We start from the raw sequence: 21,481 nt of genomic DNA on the forward strand, positions 1-21,481 counted from the left end.
TCAACACTCGGCTAGTAAATAACATCATGATAAATGGAGAAAAAATTGAAATTGTCAAAGACTTCATTTTGATTAGATCCACAGTTAACTCACATGGAAGCAACAGCCAAGGAGAAGGATATTATGCGTGGTAAAGTGAAGGATCAGCCAAAAAAAGGAAGACACCCCCTTCCCCCAATAAGATAGAGTGGCACAGTGGCAGCAACAATGGACCTAAACATAAAAACAGTTATGAGGATGGCATAGAACCAGGCAGTCTGTCATTCTGCTGTGCATAGATTGACTATGAGTCAGAACCAACTCGAAGGCACCTAACATAAGGTTGTTGTCAAGCTGCCTTATCTCAAGGTGGAGGGTAAGATCTGCTTCCAGGCTTACTCAAGTGGTTGTTGACATACCTTGTCATTCACCAGGAGCTCTCCTCCACAGGCTTGTCTGGAGACACAGTAGCTAGCTTTTGCCAAGGCAAGTGATCAAAGAACATATGAGAAAGTAAGTTCCACAGATGGAAGTCACACTCTTTTTATAATTTACTTATGGAAGTGACATCATTCACTTCTCTTGTATTTTATTTCTTTTAAGGGAGTCAGTCTAACCTACAGTTAAGGGTACGGGATTTCACTGGGACCCGAATAGCACAACACATGAATCATTAGAAGCTGTCTAGAGGCTACCTACCATAACTAGATGTTAAAAACAAGTAAGCTATGTTAATTATTTCTGATTTTATTCTAAAGGATATGGGAAACTATTAAAGGGTTTTAAGCAGCGAAGTAATTTTATTAGATTTTCATTAAAAAATAACTTAGTCTAATGTGAACAATGGATAGGCTGGAGAGATGTGGTAATGGGCTTTAGTGATAGCTAAGGAAATGAAGATTGTGTTGAAACACAGTACTGAAAGATTGTAATGAAAATGTACTGAAGAGGTCCTGGTGTGGCGCTGTAGGATAAGCACGGACCAAAAGGTTAGTTGAACCGCAAGGTTGGCGGTTCAAACTCACCAGCCATTACTCAGAAACTCTACATAGGGTCACTATGAGTTGGAACGGATTCAAGGGCACTAAACAACAAGAACAACAGATGCATTGAAAGGGTATTGTTGTCAAGTGCCATAGAATTCGTTCCGACCCATAGCGACCCTGTATAGGATCTCCGAGGAATGGCTGGTAAGCTTGAACAACCGACCTTGTGGTTCAAACCTATTTTGCAGTCCAGTGCATTAACCCACAGTGCCATACCACAACTCCATGAAAGGATATTAAGAATGTAGAATTAGTTGATCTAAAGATAGCTTGGGGTCCTGATGTGGTGCTGTAGAATAAGCAGTGGACTGCTAATCATAGAGTCAGTGGTCCAAATCTGCCAGTTGTTCCTGGGAAACCATGTACAGGGTCTCTGTGAGTTAGAACCAACTTCACGGCACTTAACCACAACAAAGGTAGATTTGATGTTGAGCTTGAAGGAGTCAAGGATTTTCGGATATCTGGCTAGAGAATAAGGATAATTGGTGGTTTTGTTGCTAGGATAAGGTTACAGAGTAGATTTGGGAGATGAAGAAAGTTGAATTATGTGATAGACTAAAGTGACTATGATGAGATACCCAATGAACATGTTGAAAAGGCAGTAGGTTGATAGGCCTTCTGAGGTTTAGGCTAGAGCATAGATTCCCTAGATTTTAGCATAGAGTGGTAAATGATAACAAAGTAGAACATGAAAGTAATTTAGTAGTTAGATGAGATGAAGGCCTAGTACCTATCAGGAAAGAATTCTAACATTTAAGAGAAGCTGGCAGGAAGTTAAGAGGAAAACCAGTAGAATGTAGTGACATATTTCTTTCCATCTGGTGATGAGTTTGTATTTTTTAATTTCATTCCAATTCTGAAGTTGGTATAATCAATGTTGAAGAAAAGACATATCCAAAGGAGCCTGCTTATTTTGTTCAACAAATGTTTTTTGAGAACTCATGTGAAAGGCAAGTTGTACTGGGCACTGGGTATGCCAAGGTGAGATGGCACATTTTAGCTGTCTCAGATAGTCTTACATGTCAGTAACTTGAAGGTGGCACTGAATCCTGGCTTTTTAATTTGATTTCTTGGTTCCAACAACATGATTTCTCTCTCCTTTGCAAGTGGTGGGCAGAGAGGTACATTGCATCAGCTAAGGTGATGTTGTTGTTATTAAGTGCCTTCAAATCAATTCCAACCCATAGCGACCCTGTGTAGGGTTTCCAAAGAACAGCCAGTGAGCTTGAAGCACCAACCTTGCAGTTTAAACGACTTTGCAGTCTGGCACATTAACCCAGTGCCACACCAGGACTCTGTTAAGTTAAGTTTTACTATTTTGCAAGTAAAAATAAACTAAAAAAAATTAAGGGCTAAATTTTTTACTATATTAAATTGATTTCTACTGTTTTGCTATTGATTTGTGTTGAACCGAGTTGTTTCTGTATCCTGATATTCATGTTCAGGAAAGCAAATAAACCATTTATCTTTTAAGAACTTAGTCTAGCTTGTGACCGTAGCCAGCTTAGTGCTGGGTGCTAAGTGGCAGTTCAATTAAAGATTTTAATTGACTTTTAAAATCAACGTTATTGGAATACAGCTTCTAGAAATAAAAAGCACCCATTTTACATAAGACTTGAGTTTTAACAGGATATATCCTCACTGACCAAGGTATAGAACATTTTATGACTTCAAAATTTCCCTTGTGCTCCCATCCTTATCAATCCCTTACCCTCAGCCCCAAGCAACAACTAGGTTGCTTTCTATCACTTATAATATTAATCTTTTCTAGAAATTTATGTGAATCGAATCATATACTAACTATACTCCTGTATCTGACTTCTTTCACTCAACGTAATCCCACCTCCCACATCATCAAATAAAAATTAATCTTTAAAAAAATTATGGTAAAGTTTGGTAACATTTATCATATAGCATGATGTTATTAAAATTCATGCATGTTGTTACATGTGCCAGTAGTTCATTCCTTTGTAGTTCTCAGTAGTATCCTATTCTAGGGATACTCTTGGTTAAGGTCAGTCACACTAATCCTTTTAAAAATTGTTAAGTGTGTACTTTGGTACTAGTAAGTCTTTGCTTTGATCAAAAACAATAATGAAATCTTCAAACTCTTCTAGTATACTTGACGCAAATTATAAGGCTTCTTTCAATATTGTAAAAAAATTATTAGAAGATGTGAACTCAAGCATAAAGTTATATAGTTCATAAAATAAATGAGAAGTTATTAAATGAAAAGGATATAAATTAAACAGTGTGGGTAGTTGTCCATTTGTAATTATGCTTCCACGGGGTTGTCTCTATGAACAGAATATGTAGCTAGAAAATGACACTAATACCAATTGGTGGTGGGTGGGCTCTTGAGTTGTTGAGATTCATTTATTTATATTTCAGTACTCTTTCAATATCAGCAGTCATGAAGTAGTGCCCACAGTTTACAAAATTCCCAATTTTATAAATGAAGAACAAGGCATAGAGGCATTTTAGGTAGTACCAAAGTCAATATTTAAATCTCCAACCTCTTCTCCCAGCCCTTTATTAACAAATATTTATATACCAGGCACTAATCTAGGTGCTGACCATACTAGAGATAACATTTTAGTTAGAAGAGACTCATTATAAAAGGCTTACTTTGTAAGGTAGTAATAGGGAACGCTAGGAACAGTAGTTGCAATTTTAAATACAGCATTATAGAATTCTTCATTGAGAAAATAATAATTGAGCAAAGACCTGAAAGTGGTGATGGAGCAAATCGTGTGAACATGGGGAAGGAACATTATGGGCTGAGGACAGAGCACGTGCAGAGCGCTAAGCGGGAATATGCCTGGCGAGTTCTAGTAACTGTAAAGAGGCCTCAGTGGAGTGATCAAGGTGGAGCATGGCAGAAAATGAGATCAGAGATGCGATGGGCGTTGTAGGGCTATGCAAGTATAGGACATGGAGATGTAGGGCCTCCAGGGTAGTTTTAGGCTTTTACAATCAGTAACATGGGAAGCTATTAGAGAGTTTTGAGCAGATATGTGAGGTGATATAGCATGTTTAAAAGGGATTCCTCTGGCTAGTGTGTTGAGAATAGACCTGAGACAGTAAAGGCAGACACAGAAGACCAATTAGCATAGGCTATGAGGGGACTTCAAAAAGTTCATGGAAAAATTCCATGATCTTTTCATTCTGTTTTTCCATGAACTTTTTGAAGCCTACTTGTATTGCCATAATCCAGATAAGTGGTGATAGAGGCTTGGACCAGAGTGGTAGCATTGGAGATGGTGAGAGTGTTCGGATACTGGTTAGATTTTGGATCTGATGTGGGTTTTAAAGAGAAAGAAGCACAGTTCAGGATGATTCCAAATTTTTGGTTTTTCTTTAATAGCTTAGACTACTAGAAGAATGAAATTTCCACTTACCATGAGTTTTGGGAAAGGGACAGCTGGTTTGACTGTTAAATTTGAGATAACTTCATAGATTTCATGTAGAGATAGATGTTGGGTAGGCAGTTTGACAGAAGATTCTGAAGTTTAGGAGACATCTGGTTGGAGACTATATTTGGGTTCTTTGGACACCAAATAGTATTTAAACTAATCAGACTAAATGAGATCACCAAAGTGATACAAATGGAGAAAAGAAAGAGTTATGGAAATAAGCCCAGGACATACCTGGGCATGGAGGGAGTAGAGATGAGGAACCAGCAAAGGAGACTGAGAAGGAGCAGTCTTGAAGCAGGATGAAATTGAAGAGTAGCATTAGCGTAGTGGTTACGGATCGGGCTGCAAACTGCTGCAAGGTCAGCAGTTCGAAACTACCAGCTGTTCCACAGGAGAAAGAAGAGGCGTTCTGATCCCGTAAAGATTTACAGCCTCAAAAACCCTGTACAGGGTCACTTTGACTTGGAACTGACTCCACAGCATATAACCACCACCACCATTCTAAAAGCTAAGTGAAGAGTGTTTCAAGAATGAAAGATAGTAGTAGAAAACAGATAAGTGGTTGCAGGGACAGGTGGAATCGGGAGGAGATGATTTAAAATGAGTTATGAGTAAACTTTTTTAAGAGTTGATGGGTGTGTTATGCACATACATCAAAACTTAACAAATCGTAGATTTTTATGTATGTAGTTTACTATATGTCATTTATTCCTCAATAATGCTGTTTTTAAAAATTAAACACCCATTTGTTTTCTAAAAAAGTAATCAGCTCTTACTTGCTACATGTAGGTCAAGTAAAGTGAGAACTCAGGGTTGACTGAGGAACTAGCAGCATCCTTGGTGACCTTAACTAGAATACCATCAGTGGAATTATGGGCATGAAAGAGGGATTTGTTCACAAGAGAATGGGAAGAAAAGTGTAGACAGGGTACAGATGCTTTTTTGAAGAGTTTTGCTAAAAAGAGGAACTGGGAAATAGACTGATGAGGGTTGTGAAGTCAAGGTGAAGGTTTTTGTTTTTAAGAAAGGGGATACATTTAGGTGCAACTTGCAAAGATAACTTGATTTTAGGCTGATAACTTGATAGGGATGCATCAACTGAAAGGGGAAAAATGATGCTAAATGAAAGAAAAAATGTGGAGAAAGTGGTTAATTGTTGGAGAGTTTATCTATATTTTCTTTAGTCTCAAGAATCTGGCCATAATTTAAAAAAAAAACACCTCAATTTCTAGATCTTTTTGGATATCTGAGTTTTCTGATCACTTTTGAAGATATCCTTACTTAAAACTGTATACATTTATAAACAATATTTGATATTCTTAATCTTATCTATTCCTAAATTTGATATTTATTATGTGTTCATATCCTGATTTATAGAATTTATAATATTTATGCCTCATCAAATACAGTGCAGATTTAATTAGCATGACTGAACTACTGCCATCCTAAAGGTAATTTATCTAGAATATTTTCCTGTAAGGTTGCATTACATGAGAGAGCTACAAAAAGTTTATGGAGAAAAAATTCATTATCTTCATTAAGTTCTCTCTAAAACAATTATGTGAAATAAATTGAATAAAGAATTTGATGAAGTAATTTTCATGTTTTCAGTTCTGTGAAGTGGGTGAAAATTAATAAAATTTTATTTTCCTTGGGGTAGCAATTCCTTTAAATTTTTAGTTTGATAACTAACCATAATTGTTTTTTCAGGTTATTGGAAATCCAGGACCTTTCAAAAGAGGTCTTATATTCTCAACTTTGTCTTATTTGGGTTTTGAAATTTACCAGGCCATTTCTCAGGCTGCTGTGGTTCATGCTGCAGCCAAAGGTAAGCCCTAAACTAAATTTTTTTTTTTTTTTTTTCCCCTTGAGGGAAGAGGAATGAGGATATATTTTTGTCAATATACAAGGAGCTTCCGAAGTTCGTGGAAAAATTACCTTTTAATTAAATTTTTCTGTGAACTTTTTGAAGCACCCTTGTATATAAGAATATATAGTGAAATTAATGTTTTTATAGTCTTGACTGCTTTCTGATATTCTCTGTTTATCAGTCTGAGACCTGTGTTTCTATCTATGTATATACAATTTCATCTAGTAACTCAAGCACCTTCAGTGATACTCTATGAATATTTTATATTTTTGCAGGTGCCTTAAACTAAGGATTTTAAAAACATTTTTTTAAAAGTTGCAGAGTTGAAGGAAAAAGGAATGTCACAGAGACCACATAGGACTTGTTGCTTTTAAGTGCCGTCGAGTCAGTTCTGACTTGAGTTTCTAAGGCTGTAAATCATTGCTAGAGCAGAAAACCTCATCTTTCTTCTGCGGAGCATCTTGTGTGCTTGAACCGCCAGCCTTGTGGTTTGCATTCCATTGTTTATCATACTGAGAGCCACCATGCTTTCACATAGGGTCTGTTGTTATGTGCCTTCCAGTTAGCTTTGACCTATAGCAACACTTAAACAGCAGTAGTGTTTCCGAAGAGTAGCTGGTGAGTTTGAACCACTGACCCTGGGGTACAAGCTGACTTTGCAGGCCAGTGCTTATCCTGTAGTACCACACCAGGACTCCTCAAACCTAAAATATTTATTTTCTGAACTTTTATGGTAGAATTTTACCTACGCCAGCTTTATAGTGACAACGATTCTTTTGTTTTCTCTAATGCCAAAGTGTTATATTCATTTTAATATGACCTTAAACTTTTCAAAACTGTGGTGTCAGAGCAGAGATTGGAACCCATACATCTGTATTTCTCTTTGCATTCTTGCTTTTCAATACACTTTGTCTATCTGTCAACAATCTTTTGTATTCCTTTATTAAAAAATGTTTTAGGCTTTTAAGCTTGCTGGTAAACACATTGATATATTTGTGAGTGGACATGGGAGAGAAAGTCAGTAATAAAGACATGGGCTGAGTTTGACCATGTTTCATAGACTCTTGTCGACCCTGAGCTGAGAGGAAAAAGGAAAGTGCTGGTTGGACTGATGTTTGGGGAGACTTGGGAATTCATGAGCCCATGGACACTGACCTAGCCACGGAAGGCTAGACTTGAGAGTGAAGTGTCCAACTTTCAGATAGTATCCATTTGACATAGCTTGGATGGCTTGATCAGAACTCGACTAGAGGATGACAAAGAAATGTGATACAGTAAGCAAGTGTAAATTGTTACAATTTGATGAACTTGACCTATACTTATGGATGCAGTAGCTCAAATACCAACTGAGAGGGAAGGAGTCTTCCCATCCAGGATCAAGCCTATCCCCTCAGTACACAGGGTTGATAGGGAAAGGCAACTTAGACACTGGCTACCTAAAAAGGGGGTGGGGAGAAGGCTATAAAGGCACAAAGTGGCTGCCTTACAGGTTTAGATTCAGAGCAAGAGGAAGGAGGTAGCATCCCCACTGAATAGGTTGTTGTTTTGTTTTGTTTTTTCTTTACATTTGTGAATTGAATGGTAATTTACATGGGAGAACATCAGTTTTATACTCATCCTATTGTATTTCGTTTGATTGCAATGATTACAGTCCCCTCCATGCATCATCATTCAACAGTATTTATTCCATTCCCTCTGATTTTTTTCGATGTACACAAAAATACTCAGCAATATATAATCATTTAATCAACCAAAGGGCACATTTTGCAAGCCTGCCTCCTGACCACCACCACATAGCCTTTCTCTTTCCATGAGTCTAGAGTCCTCAGCGGCTCCATCTCTCCATGTTGTCATCTCTGCCTCCATCTCTGGAATCACTACTTCTCTGGAGAGGGCCCCACAGTTCACTCATGCTCTTCTCCCTTGATGGTCCCAAGGTCCTTTGTTCCTGGACTGTAAGATTAACTACTCCCCCTTTTTATTACAAAACCTCTACCTTTACAGTTGTGACAGTTGCAATTAATCTTGATAACAATTACTCATTATTGAATCATAAGACTCTTAACCTCATTTCCATTCACACCAGCCCACTGAATAGTTTTGATCTTGTCTAGATGGGCCTGGTGAAAGGAGATGGGGATAGTTTTTGTTTGTTTGTTTGTTTGTTTGTTTTTATTCAATAGTGGGTAATTGTTGTCATGACTAATTGTGATTGCCACAACTGTAAAGGTAGACGTTGTATAACAAAAAGTGGGGAGTATGGAATACCTAAAAGGGGTTCTACATCTTGCCCAGTGAAATAGGCCTCTTGCAGAGCCTTTGTAGTATGTAGGACCTTAGGTAGAATCCTGAGCCCCATCCAAAACCTTCTAAGGTGGGGCACTCCCACTAGAAAGGACAAGCAGACAAGATACATCTTCAAGACAGAAGATACATCCTTAAAGAAACATCAGCAGGAAAAACCCAATACAAAAATGGCAGTATGATTAAACAATTTGTTCGCCAGAAAACCATTAAGGCAAGCAATCAAATCCCTTTAGGACAACCCCCCCTCGCAAGACTGAAACTCAAAGGGAACACATTAACAGGTATGTAATCTTGCTGATGACCACATTGGTCTACTAGTGAGTGGAAGAGGGGGAAAAGCAACTGAAGAAATGGGCTGAGTTCAACCACATTCCATAGACTCCTGTTGACCTGGAGATGAGAGAGAGAAGAGGAAGGGCTGGTTTGCACAAAGAGTGGTGAGACCTGGTGACACCTGAGCCCATGGACAAGGACATAGCCACAGAGGGCTGGAGCAGAGAGTGAAGCATCCAGCTGATATGAAGTGAGGGGAGATGCACAAGAATGCACAGATTTACAGATAGTACCCATTTGACCTAGGTTTGATGGCTTGATAATCAGAACTCAACTAGAGGAAGATAAAAAACAATTTTTTAAGACAGCAAACAAGTGTAAATTGCTACAATTTGATGAACATTGACCTATACTTATGGATGTAGTAGCTCAAAATACCAACTGAGAGGGAAGGCGTCTTCATATCAAGTGTCAATCCTATCCCCTCTGTATACAGGGTAGATAGGGATGGGCAACTTAGACATTGGCTACCTCAAATGAGGGAGTAATAAAAGCATGAAGTGACTGGTTTACAAGTTTTCAAGAAGGAGTTCAGTTTAAGAGTGTGGGGAAGATAGAGTCCCCACTTTATACTTTTCATCTTGTCTAGATAGGTCTCGTGAAAAGAGATGGGGATAAGATTCTTATGATTCAATAGTGAGTAATTGTTATCATAACTAATTGTGACTGTCACAACTGTAAAGGTAGAAGTTTTGTAAGAAAAACTGGGGAGTAGTTAATCTTACAGTGCAGAAACAAAGTACCCTAGGACCATAAAGGGAGAAGAGCACAAGCAAAATGCGAGATCCTATTCAGAAAAGCAGTGGCACCAGAGATGGAGGCAGAGATGAGGACATGGAGAAAGGGAGCCACTGAGGACTCGAGACTCATGGAAAGAGAGGGACTGAGTGCAGGTGGACAGGAGGCAGGCTTTCAGAATGTGCCCTTTGGTTGTTTAAATTATTATATATTCCTAAGTGTGTTTTTGTACATCTCCCCACCCCATCATAAAAACAACAACAACAACAAAAAAACAGAATGGAAGCAAGTGATGCTGCATGGAGGAGATTGTAATCATTTCAATGAAACAATGGTATAATGCTGATGTTCTCCCATGTAAATTATCACTCAGTTCACAATTTAAAAAAGTAAATAAAAACAAAATAAGACAAAGTGGGGAGTAGTGCTGTCACAACTGTAAAAGTAGAAGTTGTGTAACAAAAAGTGGGGAGTAGTTTATCTTGTATTCCCAGAACAGAGGACCTTAGGACCACCAAGAGAGAAGAGCATGAGTGGAACATGGGATCCTAACCAGAGAAGCAGCTACACCAGAGGCAGAGGCAGAGATGATGCCATAAAGATAAAGCAGCTGAGGAATCTAGACTCGTGGAAAGAAAAAGGCTGTGTGCTTGTAGGCAGGAGGCTGGCTTGCAAAATGTGCCCTTTGGTTGTTTAAATGATTATCACTGCGTGTTTTTGTGTACTTATAAAAGGGGGGTGGGGAATAGAGGCAAATACTATTAACTGACAGTGCATGGAGGGGATTGTAGTCATTGCAGTGAAGCAAAACACGATAGGATGAGTGCAAAACTGATTTTCTACATTGTAAACTGTCAATTCATAATAAAAGCTTTAAAAAAAAAATGTTTTAGGCTGAACTGGGAGCCTCGAATGTACCTCTGGCTTCACTTCTTTACCAGAGGTGAATCTTTGTCGTCCAAGTGCTACTTTAGCGGGACCAAACAGCTGAAAGTCCAATGGAGCAAAATTAGGACTATTGGAAAGATGATTTAACACTTCAAAATGAAATTTTTGCAGTGTGTCAACAGTATTGGCAGAGGCGAGTGAATGTGCATTGTCATACAAGATCACACACTGCCCTTGGATAACAGTCCTCTAAATTTCATCTGAAGTTTAGGCTTCAGCTCTTCAGTGAGCATGTCACTGTAATGAACACTTTTGATTATTAAACCCCACTGTACAAGTAAGACTCCTGTCCAAAGCCACTCAACTTTGCTTGCTCCGTGGACTGGAAAGCTGCCCTCTGCTCTTTCTCATGCTTTGGCTCTTGGTTCTGCTGCTGCTGCTGCTGTTCCTTTGTCACTCCTCCAGTATTCCAGCTTTTTGCCCCTGCTTTGAGGAGGTTCAGTGCGCAGGAATCTCAGGGTCCAAAGGATGTGCTCCACTTCTGTCTCTTCTTTGATGGTAGGGAGATCACCCGTCTGGCTTCCTACTTGGCTCATTTTAAACCCATACTAAAATTTCAAGTTTTTAAAATTAAAATCAACTCTGTTAACATAAGCCACAATTGAGTCATGTCATCCTATCAGTCTGATCTTCTCCCACCTTCTCTTATCCAGACTCATCTGGAAAAGAGTCATTTGATGGGAGTTACAAAGACTAAGACTGGAAGAGATTGATTAAATAATACACAGCACCACAAAAACTAAGTAGTACAGTACCCTTATAGAAGACAGAATTAAATATGTATGCTCCTTAGTAATATGTAATATGTTGCTTTTTATACTTACTGGGTTTTTTTTCAGAAAGTAGCCAGTTTTTCTAGGGTATTTTATTGCCAATAAAGTTAGAATATTTCATGGTAGAGTGTAAACTAGTTCACAAGTTGGTTGAAGCACAGGGCTCATAAAGTAAAGTTTTGATTCTCTGTATATTTAAGTTCTTGACGACACATTTGATTTTTCCATAAAAGTATCTATATAAGTTAGGTCATAAATCGAATCTAGTAAAACAGTGTGGTTCATTGTATGCAAATTAATAATGACTTTCCAGTACTGCAAGTGGATGAATTAACATCATTTTCTTCAAAGGGACTATAGTACTTAACAATCACAGAGCTTTTGTGTAGAGCGTACTTGTACCATAAACTCTCCTAGGAAATTGATATTTTACATATATGTATATATATCTATTATTGGAGTCTTGGTGTGATGCTGTATGATATGCACTGGATTGCTAACCACAAGGTCAGTGACTCACACCCACCAGCCACTCTGAAAACCCTAGACAGGGTTGCAATGAGTGCGTACTGACTTGACGGCACTTAACAAGAAGAATATAATTTTTTATTTTCCATCGTTTCAATAGATGAATCTGACAGCTTCATGTTTATTTCTATTAGATTTCTATCTAGGTTCTTCAGAATTAAAAAAAAAATTTCCTTGTAGATGATTTTTATATCTCATTTTGTTTTGCTTGCCTAGAAAAGTGCTTATGTTTCTTAGACATAGTTCCATTTGGTTTGGGAAGAACTATTGTGTCTCTCTCTCTCCTTTAAATATTCTTCGAAGTTGACGAAATCCTTGAACAAGCAGATTACCTTTATGAAAGTGGAGAAACTGAAAAGCTTTATCAGTTGCTAACCTCATACAAGGAAAGGTAAGCAGTGTATGATCGGCTTGGGTTTGTGCTTTCCTCAAATTTTTGTGTTACTTAACAACTAGGATAATCCTTGGTGCTTTAAATTTACAGAATAAATTATTATAGTTTATTTTTAAGTAGTTTGGTTTTTTCATTTTAAACAAGTTGATTTAAAAAAGATACTTGACTTGAAGGGAAAACTTATGTGGGATTTATTTAATTTATCCCTACTTAAAGACAGATTGCCCTATATGTAACAGCTATGTATAAAAAAGTTATACAATTGTCCTTGGTTTTACAATGATAAATGAAAAACATTAAAATTCTCCAATTGAACAAGGTATGCAAGGAGTTTTTATGTTGTTTTCTGTTAAACTGAGTAAAATACCTTACTGGAATATAAAGATAGAAGAGCTGAATGAGCATCTGCTAAAGGAGAAAGGGGGATATTCACAGAACCAATTTGTATTCCAAATTCATGGAGCCTTGTTCACTGTCAATGCCTTCAGTGTACCTTGGACTTCTTCCTTTAGTAGCACTGGCTCCTTATCATATGTTATCTCTTGATATGGCTGAACATCAGCCATTTCTTTTGGTACCATAACTCTGTGAATTCCTTTCATCTTTTGATGTTTTCTGCCTCATTTAATATTTTGTCCATTTTTGTTGTGTTTGTTGTTGTTAAATGTTGTTGTGTTGGTTCCAATTCATAGCAACCTTGTATAGGGTTTCTGAGGAATGGCGTGAGTTCAATCACTGAACTTGCAGTACAAACCGACCTTGTGGTCCAGTGCTTATCCTGTAACACTACACCAGTACTCCATGTACTGCATAGAATCCTTCAGGAATTTAAGTCGAGGTTTGAATTGTTTCTTCGTATCTTTCCATTGAGAAATCCTGAGTGTTTTCTTCCCTTTTGGCTTTTTAACTCCAGGTGTTTACACATTTCATTATAATACTTTTGTTTTCTTAAGCTGCCCTTTGAAATTTTTCTGTTCAGCTCTTTCACCACCTCATTTCTTCCATTTGCATTAGCCTCTACTAGAGCAAGTGTCAGAGTCTCTTCTGACATCCATTTTGGTCTTTTCCTTCCTTCTTGTGTTATTAATGATCGTTTGCTTCCTTCCTGTATGACGTTCTTGATGGCATTCCACCACTTTTTTGGTCTTTGATCATTACTGTGTAATGCATCAAATCTGTCCTTGAGATGTTTTCTAAATTCAGGCGGCATACTTATGTTCAAGGCCAAATGTTGGCCTTCAGGTTGTTACTTCATATTAATTGAAATATAAATATATAGTCATTATCTTTTCATTCTGTAAAATATTATAAGACTTTAAAGATTGTATATGAATAGTATTTTTGTTGTTAAAAAGTACAATGTTTATGTAATACAATTAAAAGTAACCATGTAATAAAAAGAAATTGAACATTAGCTTTAAAAAATATTTCACATTTAAATGTTGTTGTTGTTAGGTGCCACTGATTTAGTACTGGCTCATAGCGACTTTATGCACAACAGAATGAAACCCTGCCAGGTCCTGGGCCAACCTCACAATCATTGCTACACTTGAGCCTATTGCTGCTGTCATAGTGCCAATCCATGTGGTTGGGGGTCTTCTCTTTTTTGCTGACCCTCTACTTTACCAAGCATAATGTCTTTCTCCAAAGACTGATCTCTCTTGAAAATATGTCCAAAGTATGAGAGGCACAGTCTGGCCATTCTGGCTTCTAAGGAGCATTCTGGCTGTACTTCTTCCAACACGTATTTGTTTGTTTTTTGGCAGTCCATGGCACAATTAATATTAAATTTCTCCAGCACCATTACTCAAATGCATCAATTCTTCTTTGGCCTTCTTTATGTATTGTCCAGCTTTCACATGCAGATGAAGCTATTGCAAACAGCATGACTTAGGTAAAGCATACCTTAGTCCTCAAACTGACATCTTTGCTCTTGAACATTTTAATGAGATCTTGTGCACTGTTCTCTGTGATACAGGGATTGAGACAAAGTCTGAATGGGTAAAAGAGGGGAAAAATGTTTAGGGGCTTGACTGTCTTGCGGATATTGACTTCCCCTGCTTATTATTGTAAAATAGACATTTAAGTGTGATACAAATGAAATTGGGAATTATGATTACAAAAAAATTGCAAGCTTGTCTTCAACCTATAACTGATTGGATTATGTAAAAGGGGAATTAGAATTTGCCTGGGGAAATAGACTTCTTTGTTAACCTTTTGTGGAGTATGGGGTCTTTGGTGGAATCCTGAGCCCCACCCAAAACCTTCTGAGGTGGGTCATTCCCACTTGAAAAGACATGCAGACCATTCCAGAACGGTTAGAAAAACAGAAGTTGCTTTTTGAAAGAAAGATCAGCAGAAAAAAAAAAGCAGACATTTTTGGCTGTTAGAATACCAAGCAAGCCATTTGCCCTGGAGCCATCAAGGCAAGAAAAGTCAGCCCATCAGGGAAAACCGCCTTCTAAGGCTGAACTCAAAGTGAACCCATGAGCAGTCTAGTATGCTCGCTGGTGACTGCCTTAGTCTACCTGTGAGTGGAAGTGTGAGAAATGCAACAATGAAGATCTGGGCTGAGTTTGGACAACTTCTGATGACACCCACTGAGATGAGAGAGAGAAGAGGAAGGGCTGGCTGGTCTGAATTTTAGGGAGATGTATGAATTTCCAAGCCCATAGACATAGACCTAAACCCCTGGGGGGTAGAACTGAGAGTGAAAGTTGGCCTAAAGTGTGGGTAGGTGTGTGAGAACTCACAAACTTGCAGATAGTACCCATTTGACTTAACTTGGATAGCTAGCTGACCAGATGATGATAAAGAAGTCTGATACAGGGACCAAGTGTAAATTGCTAAAATTTGATGAACTGGACCTTAGCTTATGGATGCAGTTGCTCAAAATTCCAACCGAAATGGAAGGATTCTTTATATCAACAATCAAGCTTGTCTTTTCAGTACACTAGGTCATTAGAGACAGGCAATTTAGACATTGGCTACCAAAAATTGGAGGCTATAAAGGCATGGAGTAGCTGGATTACAAGCTTCATGAGTGTGCATAGTTTCAGAATGAGGGATAAGTAGAATCCTCACTGAATGATTTTCCTCTTTTCCAGATGGGTCTGATGAAAGGGATGGGGGGTGATGGTGATAAGAGTTTATGAGTAAATTATAAGCAATTGTTACCAGGATTAATTGTGATTGTCACAACTAATTGTAGAAAATATGCTACAGAGGGGATTAGTTAATCTATCATTCAAAACATAGGACCCTAGGATCATCAAGAAGGAAGAGCATGAGTGGAGCATGAGATCCTACCCAGAGAAGTGGTGACAGCAGAGATGATGGCATAGCGAGATAGAGCAGCTAAGGACTCCAGGCCCATGGACTGAAAAAGGCTGTGGCTTGTGGGCAGGAGGCTGGCTGGCTTGCAAAATATGCCCTTGTATATTTAAATCAATATATATATATATTGTTTTATATGTGTACATCAAAAAAAAAAAAAAATGAGGAAGAAAGAACAAGTGTTTGTGGTGGAACACTTACCAGCCAAGTGTTTAAAAACATTTCTATCATTTGTTCTGAATAATAAAGTTCATTTACCATCAGTATAAAACAAAAACAAGAAAGTCTTGTGCAGCAGATTTGCCCAATGTAATACATTGTTTGATTTCTTGACTGCTGCGTTTATAAGTGCTGATGGTTGATCAGAGCAAAATGAAATCTTTGACAACTTCAATTTTTTTCTCCATTTATCTCAATGTTATTTATTGGTCCAGTGGTGAGGATTTTTGTTTCCTTTACATACTGAAGGTTGTGGTCTTTGATCCTCATCAGTAAATGTTTTAAGTCCTCTTTGCTTTCAGCAAGCAAGGTTGTATCATCTGCATATCATAGGTTGTTAATGAATCTTCCGAGCTTCTCGAATTATTTGCTCAGCATACAGACTGAATAAGTATGATGAAAGAATACAAACCTGGTGCACACCTCTCCTAACTCTAAACCATTTAGTGTTCCCTTGTTCTGTTCAAACAACTGCTTCTATGTACAAGTTCCTCATGAGCACAATTAAGTGTTTCAGAATACTTATTCTCCACAATGTTGTCCATAGTTTGTTATAATCCATATAGCAAAAGCCTTTGTGTAGTCACTAAAGCACAGGTAAACATCTTTCTGGTATTCTCTGCTTTCAAACAAGATCCATCTAACATCAGTAGTGATATCCCTTGTTTGACGTCCTCTTCTGAATATGGCCTGATCCTCTGGCAGCCCCCTGTCAAAGTACTGCTGCAGCCGTTTTTGGATTATCTTTTGCTAATTTTACTTGTATGTGATATTAATGATACTTGTCCAATGTCTGCATTCCGTTGGGCTTCCTCTCTTTAGAATGGGAACAGATGTGGATCTCATCTAATCATTTGGCCTTTTAAGTTTCTTGGTATAGATGAGTGAGTACCTCCATTGCTGCATAAGCGTGTTAAGACATTTCAATTTGTATTCCATCAATTCCTGAAGCCTTGTTCTTTGTCAATGCCTCAGTGCACCTTGAACTTCTTCCTTCAATATCATTGGCTGTTTGTCATATCTAACTTCTTGAAATGGTTGACATCAACAATTTCCTTTTGGTACATTGACTATGTATTTCTTTCATCTTTTGATACTTTCTGCATCATTCAGTATGTTGCTCATAAAATCTTTCAATATTGCAAGTCGAGGGTTGAATTTTTTTCTTCAGTTCCCTTGGCTTAAGAAATGCTTTTTAAATTTAGCAACTGTTAATCATTTCTTATCTTATACATTTATATTTAAGTAACAGGTCTTCCAGGAGTCTAATGCCCTTACTTTAAGTTCAAGGGGACTTCAAAAAGTTGAAATAAGTCCATTGTCATTTTTAACTTTTGTGAGTTGGATGAAGGTTCATAAAGAAGGTCAGTTTCCCATTCAGCAGGTCATACACATTTTGATTTGTGTCAATGATTGCAATTTCTGTAATCACTTATTCCACTTTCTCCTTGTGTTTTCTATTTCCATTCCTCCTCCTTTCCTAACCCTTTAAACTTCGTCCTCTGGTAAATGCTGCCTTTTTGATGTCCAGTGGCTGCTGATTCTAAGGTGTGCTTTCCTTCCTATTGTTATTCATCTTAGAGACTGTCATTAGCCTGAAAATTGAGCCTTGGGAGATATACTGTTTTTAGGAAATATTAGCAAAAAAGTTATTATATGAAAGAAAATAAAGAAAATAAATTTTATATAAAAAAATAAAACTTTGATACCACGTTGCTTGCTATATACCCACTAATCCGAGAAACTATAATATACTTATTAACTTTGTGAGTTTTAACAAGTTAAAATGCCAACTAAGTGGTTGTTTAATTTTTTATTTAAATTTAGTGAAGATGCAGAGTTACTGTGGCGTTTGGCACGGGCATCACGTGATATAGCTCAACTTAGCAAAACTGCAGAAGAAGAGAAAAAACGGTTGGTGTATGAGGCCCTAGAATATGCAAAAAGGGCACTTGAAAAAAATGAATCCAGTTTTGCAGCTCATAAGGTGAGGTGCTTAACCTACCTAAGGTGCTGTCTTATATGTACTAAGGGGTTTGTTGATCTCTACTTACCTAGTCTCTTCTAGCTGACATAAGACAGAAAATTGCTTTATTTTAAGCAAGTAGGGTAAAGATTTATATTTGTAGCATCTGTTCAAAATGAAGTAAGTGATTTTTGTTCATAAATATGTACTCTAACTTTATTGTTAATGATAAATTACTTTTGTGAATGCTTATTTTTAAATAAAATTATTATTTGTTGTTGTGTGCCATCAAGTCAGTTCTGACTCAGCAACCCTGTATAGGGTTTCCAAGGAGTGAATGGTGGATTTGAACCGCTGACCTTGTGGTTAACAGTTCAGTGCTTATTCTGCAGCACTACAGAAAGTAATAGTCGTTTCATGAAGTAACTGTATCTTTATTTCTAGCAGTACAAGCAAATATTTTCTCACTTTCTGCATATTTCTATTTTATGTGCAGGTATGAATATACTAGCTGAACAACTAAAACCCAGTGTGATATTTCACATGTAACTCCCTCATCCAGCTGTCGATTTCCTAATTGGTTTAAAACACTGTTTTCCAATGGGCAGTATGAGAGAATAGGGAGGAAACTGGTATTTTGGGTTGTTGTTGTTATGTGCCTTGGTGTCGGTTCCGACTCATAGAGACCCTGTACAGGGTTTCCAAGGCTGTAAATCTTTACGGGAACAGAAAGCCTCATCTTTCTCCTGCGGAACAAGGGTAGTTTCGAACTGCTGACCATGAGATTAGCAGCTCGATTCGTAACCACTACGCTACCAGAGCTTTGCTTTATCATGTGCACTGACCCGAGCGTCACAGTGATAAAGTCCATCCCAACACATTTCTAAACGCTTCCTTTAGGGATTTGATAGCACACTTCCCTCACCTCTCACCCCCTCCTCCCAATAAGAGAATCACTTATTATATTAAGTATAAAACAGATGTCAATCTTCTAAAATTTATCCAAGACTTAAACTTTATATCCCAGACTGTGGTTGATCTTTGTAAATGTGTGTACTGCCTACTTGTTGTATAAATTATTGGGAGAGGGGTTTTAAAATGAACTACAATTATGAATTTGTCTATTTCTCTTTATTATTTATTAGTTATTAGTGGTTTTTTTTTTTTTTTTTTTTGTATATTTGGAAATGCTGTTATTGGGAATCTACTTTATATGAATGATATTAGTATAGCCACTCTAGTTTCTTTTAATAATTTTAGCTAGTTTATTTTCCTTTTACTTTGAACTTATAAGTGATTTTATATTTGACATGTATGTCTCATGTCATCTTGCTTTTATTTTATAGCATTTTAAAAATTGTGATACACTTCATACACCTTAAAAGACATTATTTTGAAATCCTGAATAATCCCTCTAGCCACATGGATTTGGACTACTGGGTAATTGTTAGTAGAGATTAAATGAATGGAGTATATAAAAATATGTGTGTAAATTATACTTAATTTTTGATAACCATATCAAGATGCAAAAGATTTTGGTGGAGAATAAATTTAAACAGGTTGTGTTAGCTAAAATTCTTTGGGTTATAAGTATTAGAATTCAAGAATAAGAAGCTGTTGCCGTTGGGTTGGCTTTGACTCATGGTAACCCCACATTTTCATAGTAGAACTGCTCTAGGAGGTGGTCTTATAGGGATCTTTCAGAAGCAAATCTCCAGGCCTTTCTTTCCTGGCACTTGGGTGTGTTTAAGCACCAACTTGTAGGTTAGTAGTCTAGTGTAGTGCATTTCACCACCTAGGGACCTAGGTGAGAACTACTGTGTCTCACAGAACCCAAAGGCAAGATGCATTTGAGTCATGGGGGGAGGGGGAAAACTGGTTTGGTTGCGCTGAGATTTCATTAATCATCTCTTTTCTCCATTCTACTCTGAAAATGGTTTTTACTGCAGACAGTTTTTTCTCTGTATCCTACGTGCTCTGACTATAGAAGTTGGGCTTCTGTGTTATTCAAAAGGCCACCTAGACTGAAGCTCAACTATCCTAGATTCAACTCTTGGAGAGGAAACTCAGATTGTCCAGGTTTTAGTTTGTTTCCCCCACAGTGGCTATTAGGGACAGGTTAACCATTGAAAAGTGTGGCTTTTCCTACTGTATCAATGCAATTATGAGAGAAGGAATAGTTGCCAGTAGAGTAAGAGGATGAGAAGACAAAAGGTTAAACATTCAGTTTTAAATTTTTCTAAATTTATATTCAGACTGTAAACATGATTTATTATCTCTGTGTTCATCATATAATATTTTGCTGGTAATAACAAATCAGTTCTTAGAGAATTCACCCCTGCCTGTCTTATACTGTATTTATATTTGTAAATATGTCCTATCCTTGTAACTAGAATGTAAGTTTCTGGGGCCGTGCACACTTTTCTTTGTATATTCCAGTATATTTAATACAGATTTTATGCTCAGTAACTTTTTTTAATTGGATGAGAATGACTATTTAATAAATAATTATACAGTTTTACTTTATATTGAGTGGAATATTATTAAGAGTATGCTTATACTTCCCCATCGATTTCTAGTGGTATGCAATCTGTATTAGTGATGTTGGAGATTATGAAGGCATCAAGATTAAAATTGCAAATGCCTACATTATCAAGGAGCATTTTCAGGTACTGAAATTATTCAATTTCATGAATATAAAAGTTAGTATTTTTATTTTAATGTGTTTTAGAGTGTACAATTCAATGGTTTATTAATTTTATTGCTTTCCCATGTTGTTCAAATTAATGTATGCCTACCATCTAGTCGGAGTCCTGGTGTGGTGTTGTGGGCTAATGTGCCAGACTGCAAAGCTGTTTGAACTGCAAGGTTGGCGGTTCAAGTTCACCAGCTGCTCCTCAGAAACTCTATACAGGGTCGCTCTGGGTCGGAATCGACTCGACGGCACTTAACAACAACAACAATAACAACCCTCTAGTTAGTGAAATATTCTCCCTTCCCTCACACCCCTAGTCACTATTGAGTATTTTTTTTTAGCATGCAAACCTTTTCACTTATAATAGTAGTTGCATACAATATTTGTCCTTGTGTTATTGACTGATTTCACTCAGAGCAATAATGTCCTCCAGTTCATCCATGTTATGAGGTGCTTAGTAGATTCATCATTAATCTTCAGTCTTGCATAGTATTTCATTGTGTGTATGTACCAAAGTGTGTTTATCTGCTCTTCCATTGATGGGCCCATTGATGTGCATTGAGGCTGTCTCCATCTTTTTGCTATTGTGAACAGTGCTGCACTGAAGTAATTTTCTTAATAGGTTTCTGATTAAGTTATCTCTGTGGTGGTTATGTGTCTTGGAATTGATTCCAACTTATAGTGACCCTGTATAGGACTTCCGAGGCTGTAAATCTTTACAGGAGCAGAAAACCTCATCTTTTTCCCACGGAACGACTGGTAGTTTTGAACTGCTGACCTTGAAGTTAGCACCCCAACTCATAGCCACTACGCTATTGTTGGTGTCAGGTGCCATCGAGTCGGAACCGACTCACAGTGACCCCATGCACAGCAGAACAAAACAATGTTCGATCCTGGGCCAACCTCACTACCGCTGCCACACTTGACGCC

General features: G+C 37.5%; 1 protein-coding gene across 1 annotated transcript in view; it reads left to right on the plus strand.

Moving 5' to 3' along the window:
* The first annotated feature begins 3,784 nt into the window (after positions 1 to 3,784).
* The window catches only part of RMDN1 (regulator of microtubule dynamics 1), a 39,377-nt gene continuing 21,680 nt past the window's right edge, over positions 3,785 to 21,481 (plus strand). The window contains exons 1-6 of the mRNA XM_006859262.1: positions 3,785 to 3,865; positions 4,219 to 4,308; positions 6,155 to 6,272; positions 12,245 to 12,332; positions 17,718 to 17,877; positions 20,436 to 20,525. Of these exons, the coding sequence (XP_006859324.1) occupies positions 3,785 to 3,865; positions 4,219 to 4,308; positions 6,155 to 6,272; positions 12,245 to 12,332; positions 17,718 to 17,877; positions 20,436 to 20,525 (627 nt within the window). The remainder of the gene's footprint in view (positions 3,866 to 4,218; positions 4,309 to 6,154; positions 6,273 to 12,244; positions 12,333 to 17,717; positions 17,878 to 20,435; positions 20,526 to 21,481) is intronic.

Source organism: Chrysochloris asiatica, unplaced genomic scaffold, assembly GCF_000296735.1.
Source record: "Chrysochloris asiatica unplaced genomic scaffold, ChrAsi1.0 scaffold00031, whole genome shotgun sequence".
NCBI classification, from domain to species: domain Eukaryota; kingdom Metazoa; phylum Chordata; class Mammalia; order Afrosoricida; family Chrysochloridae; genus Chrysochloris; species Chrysochloris asiatica.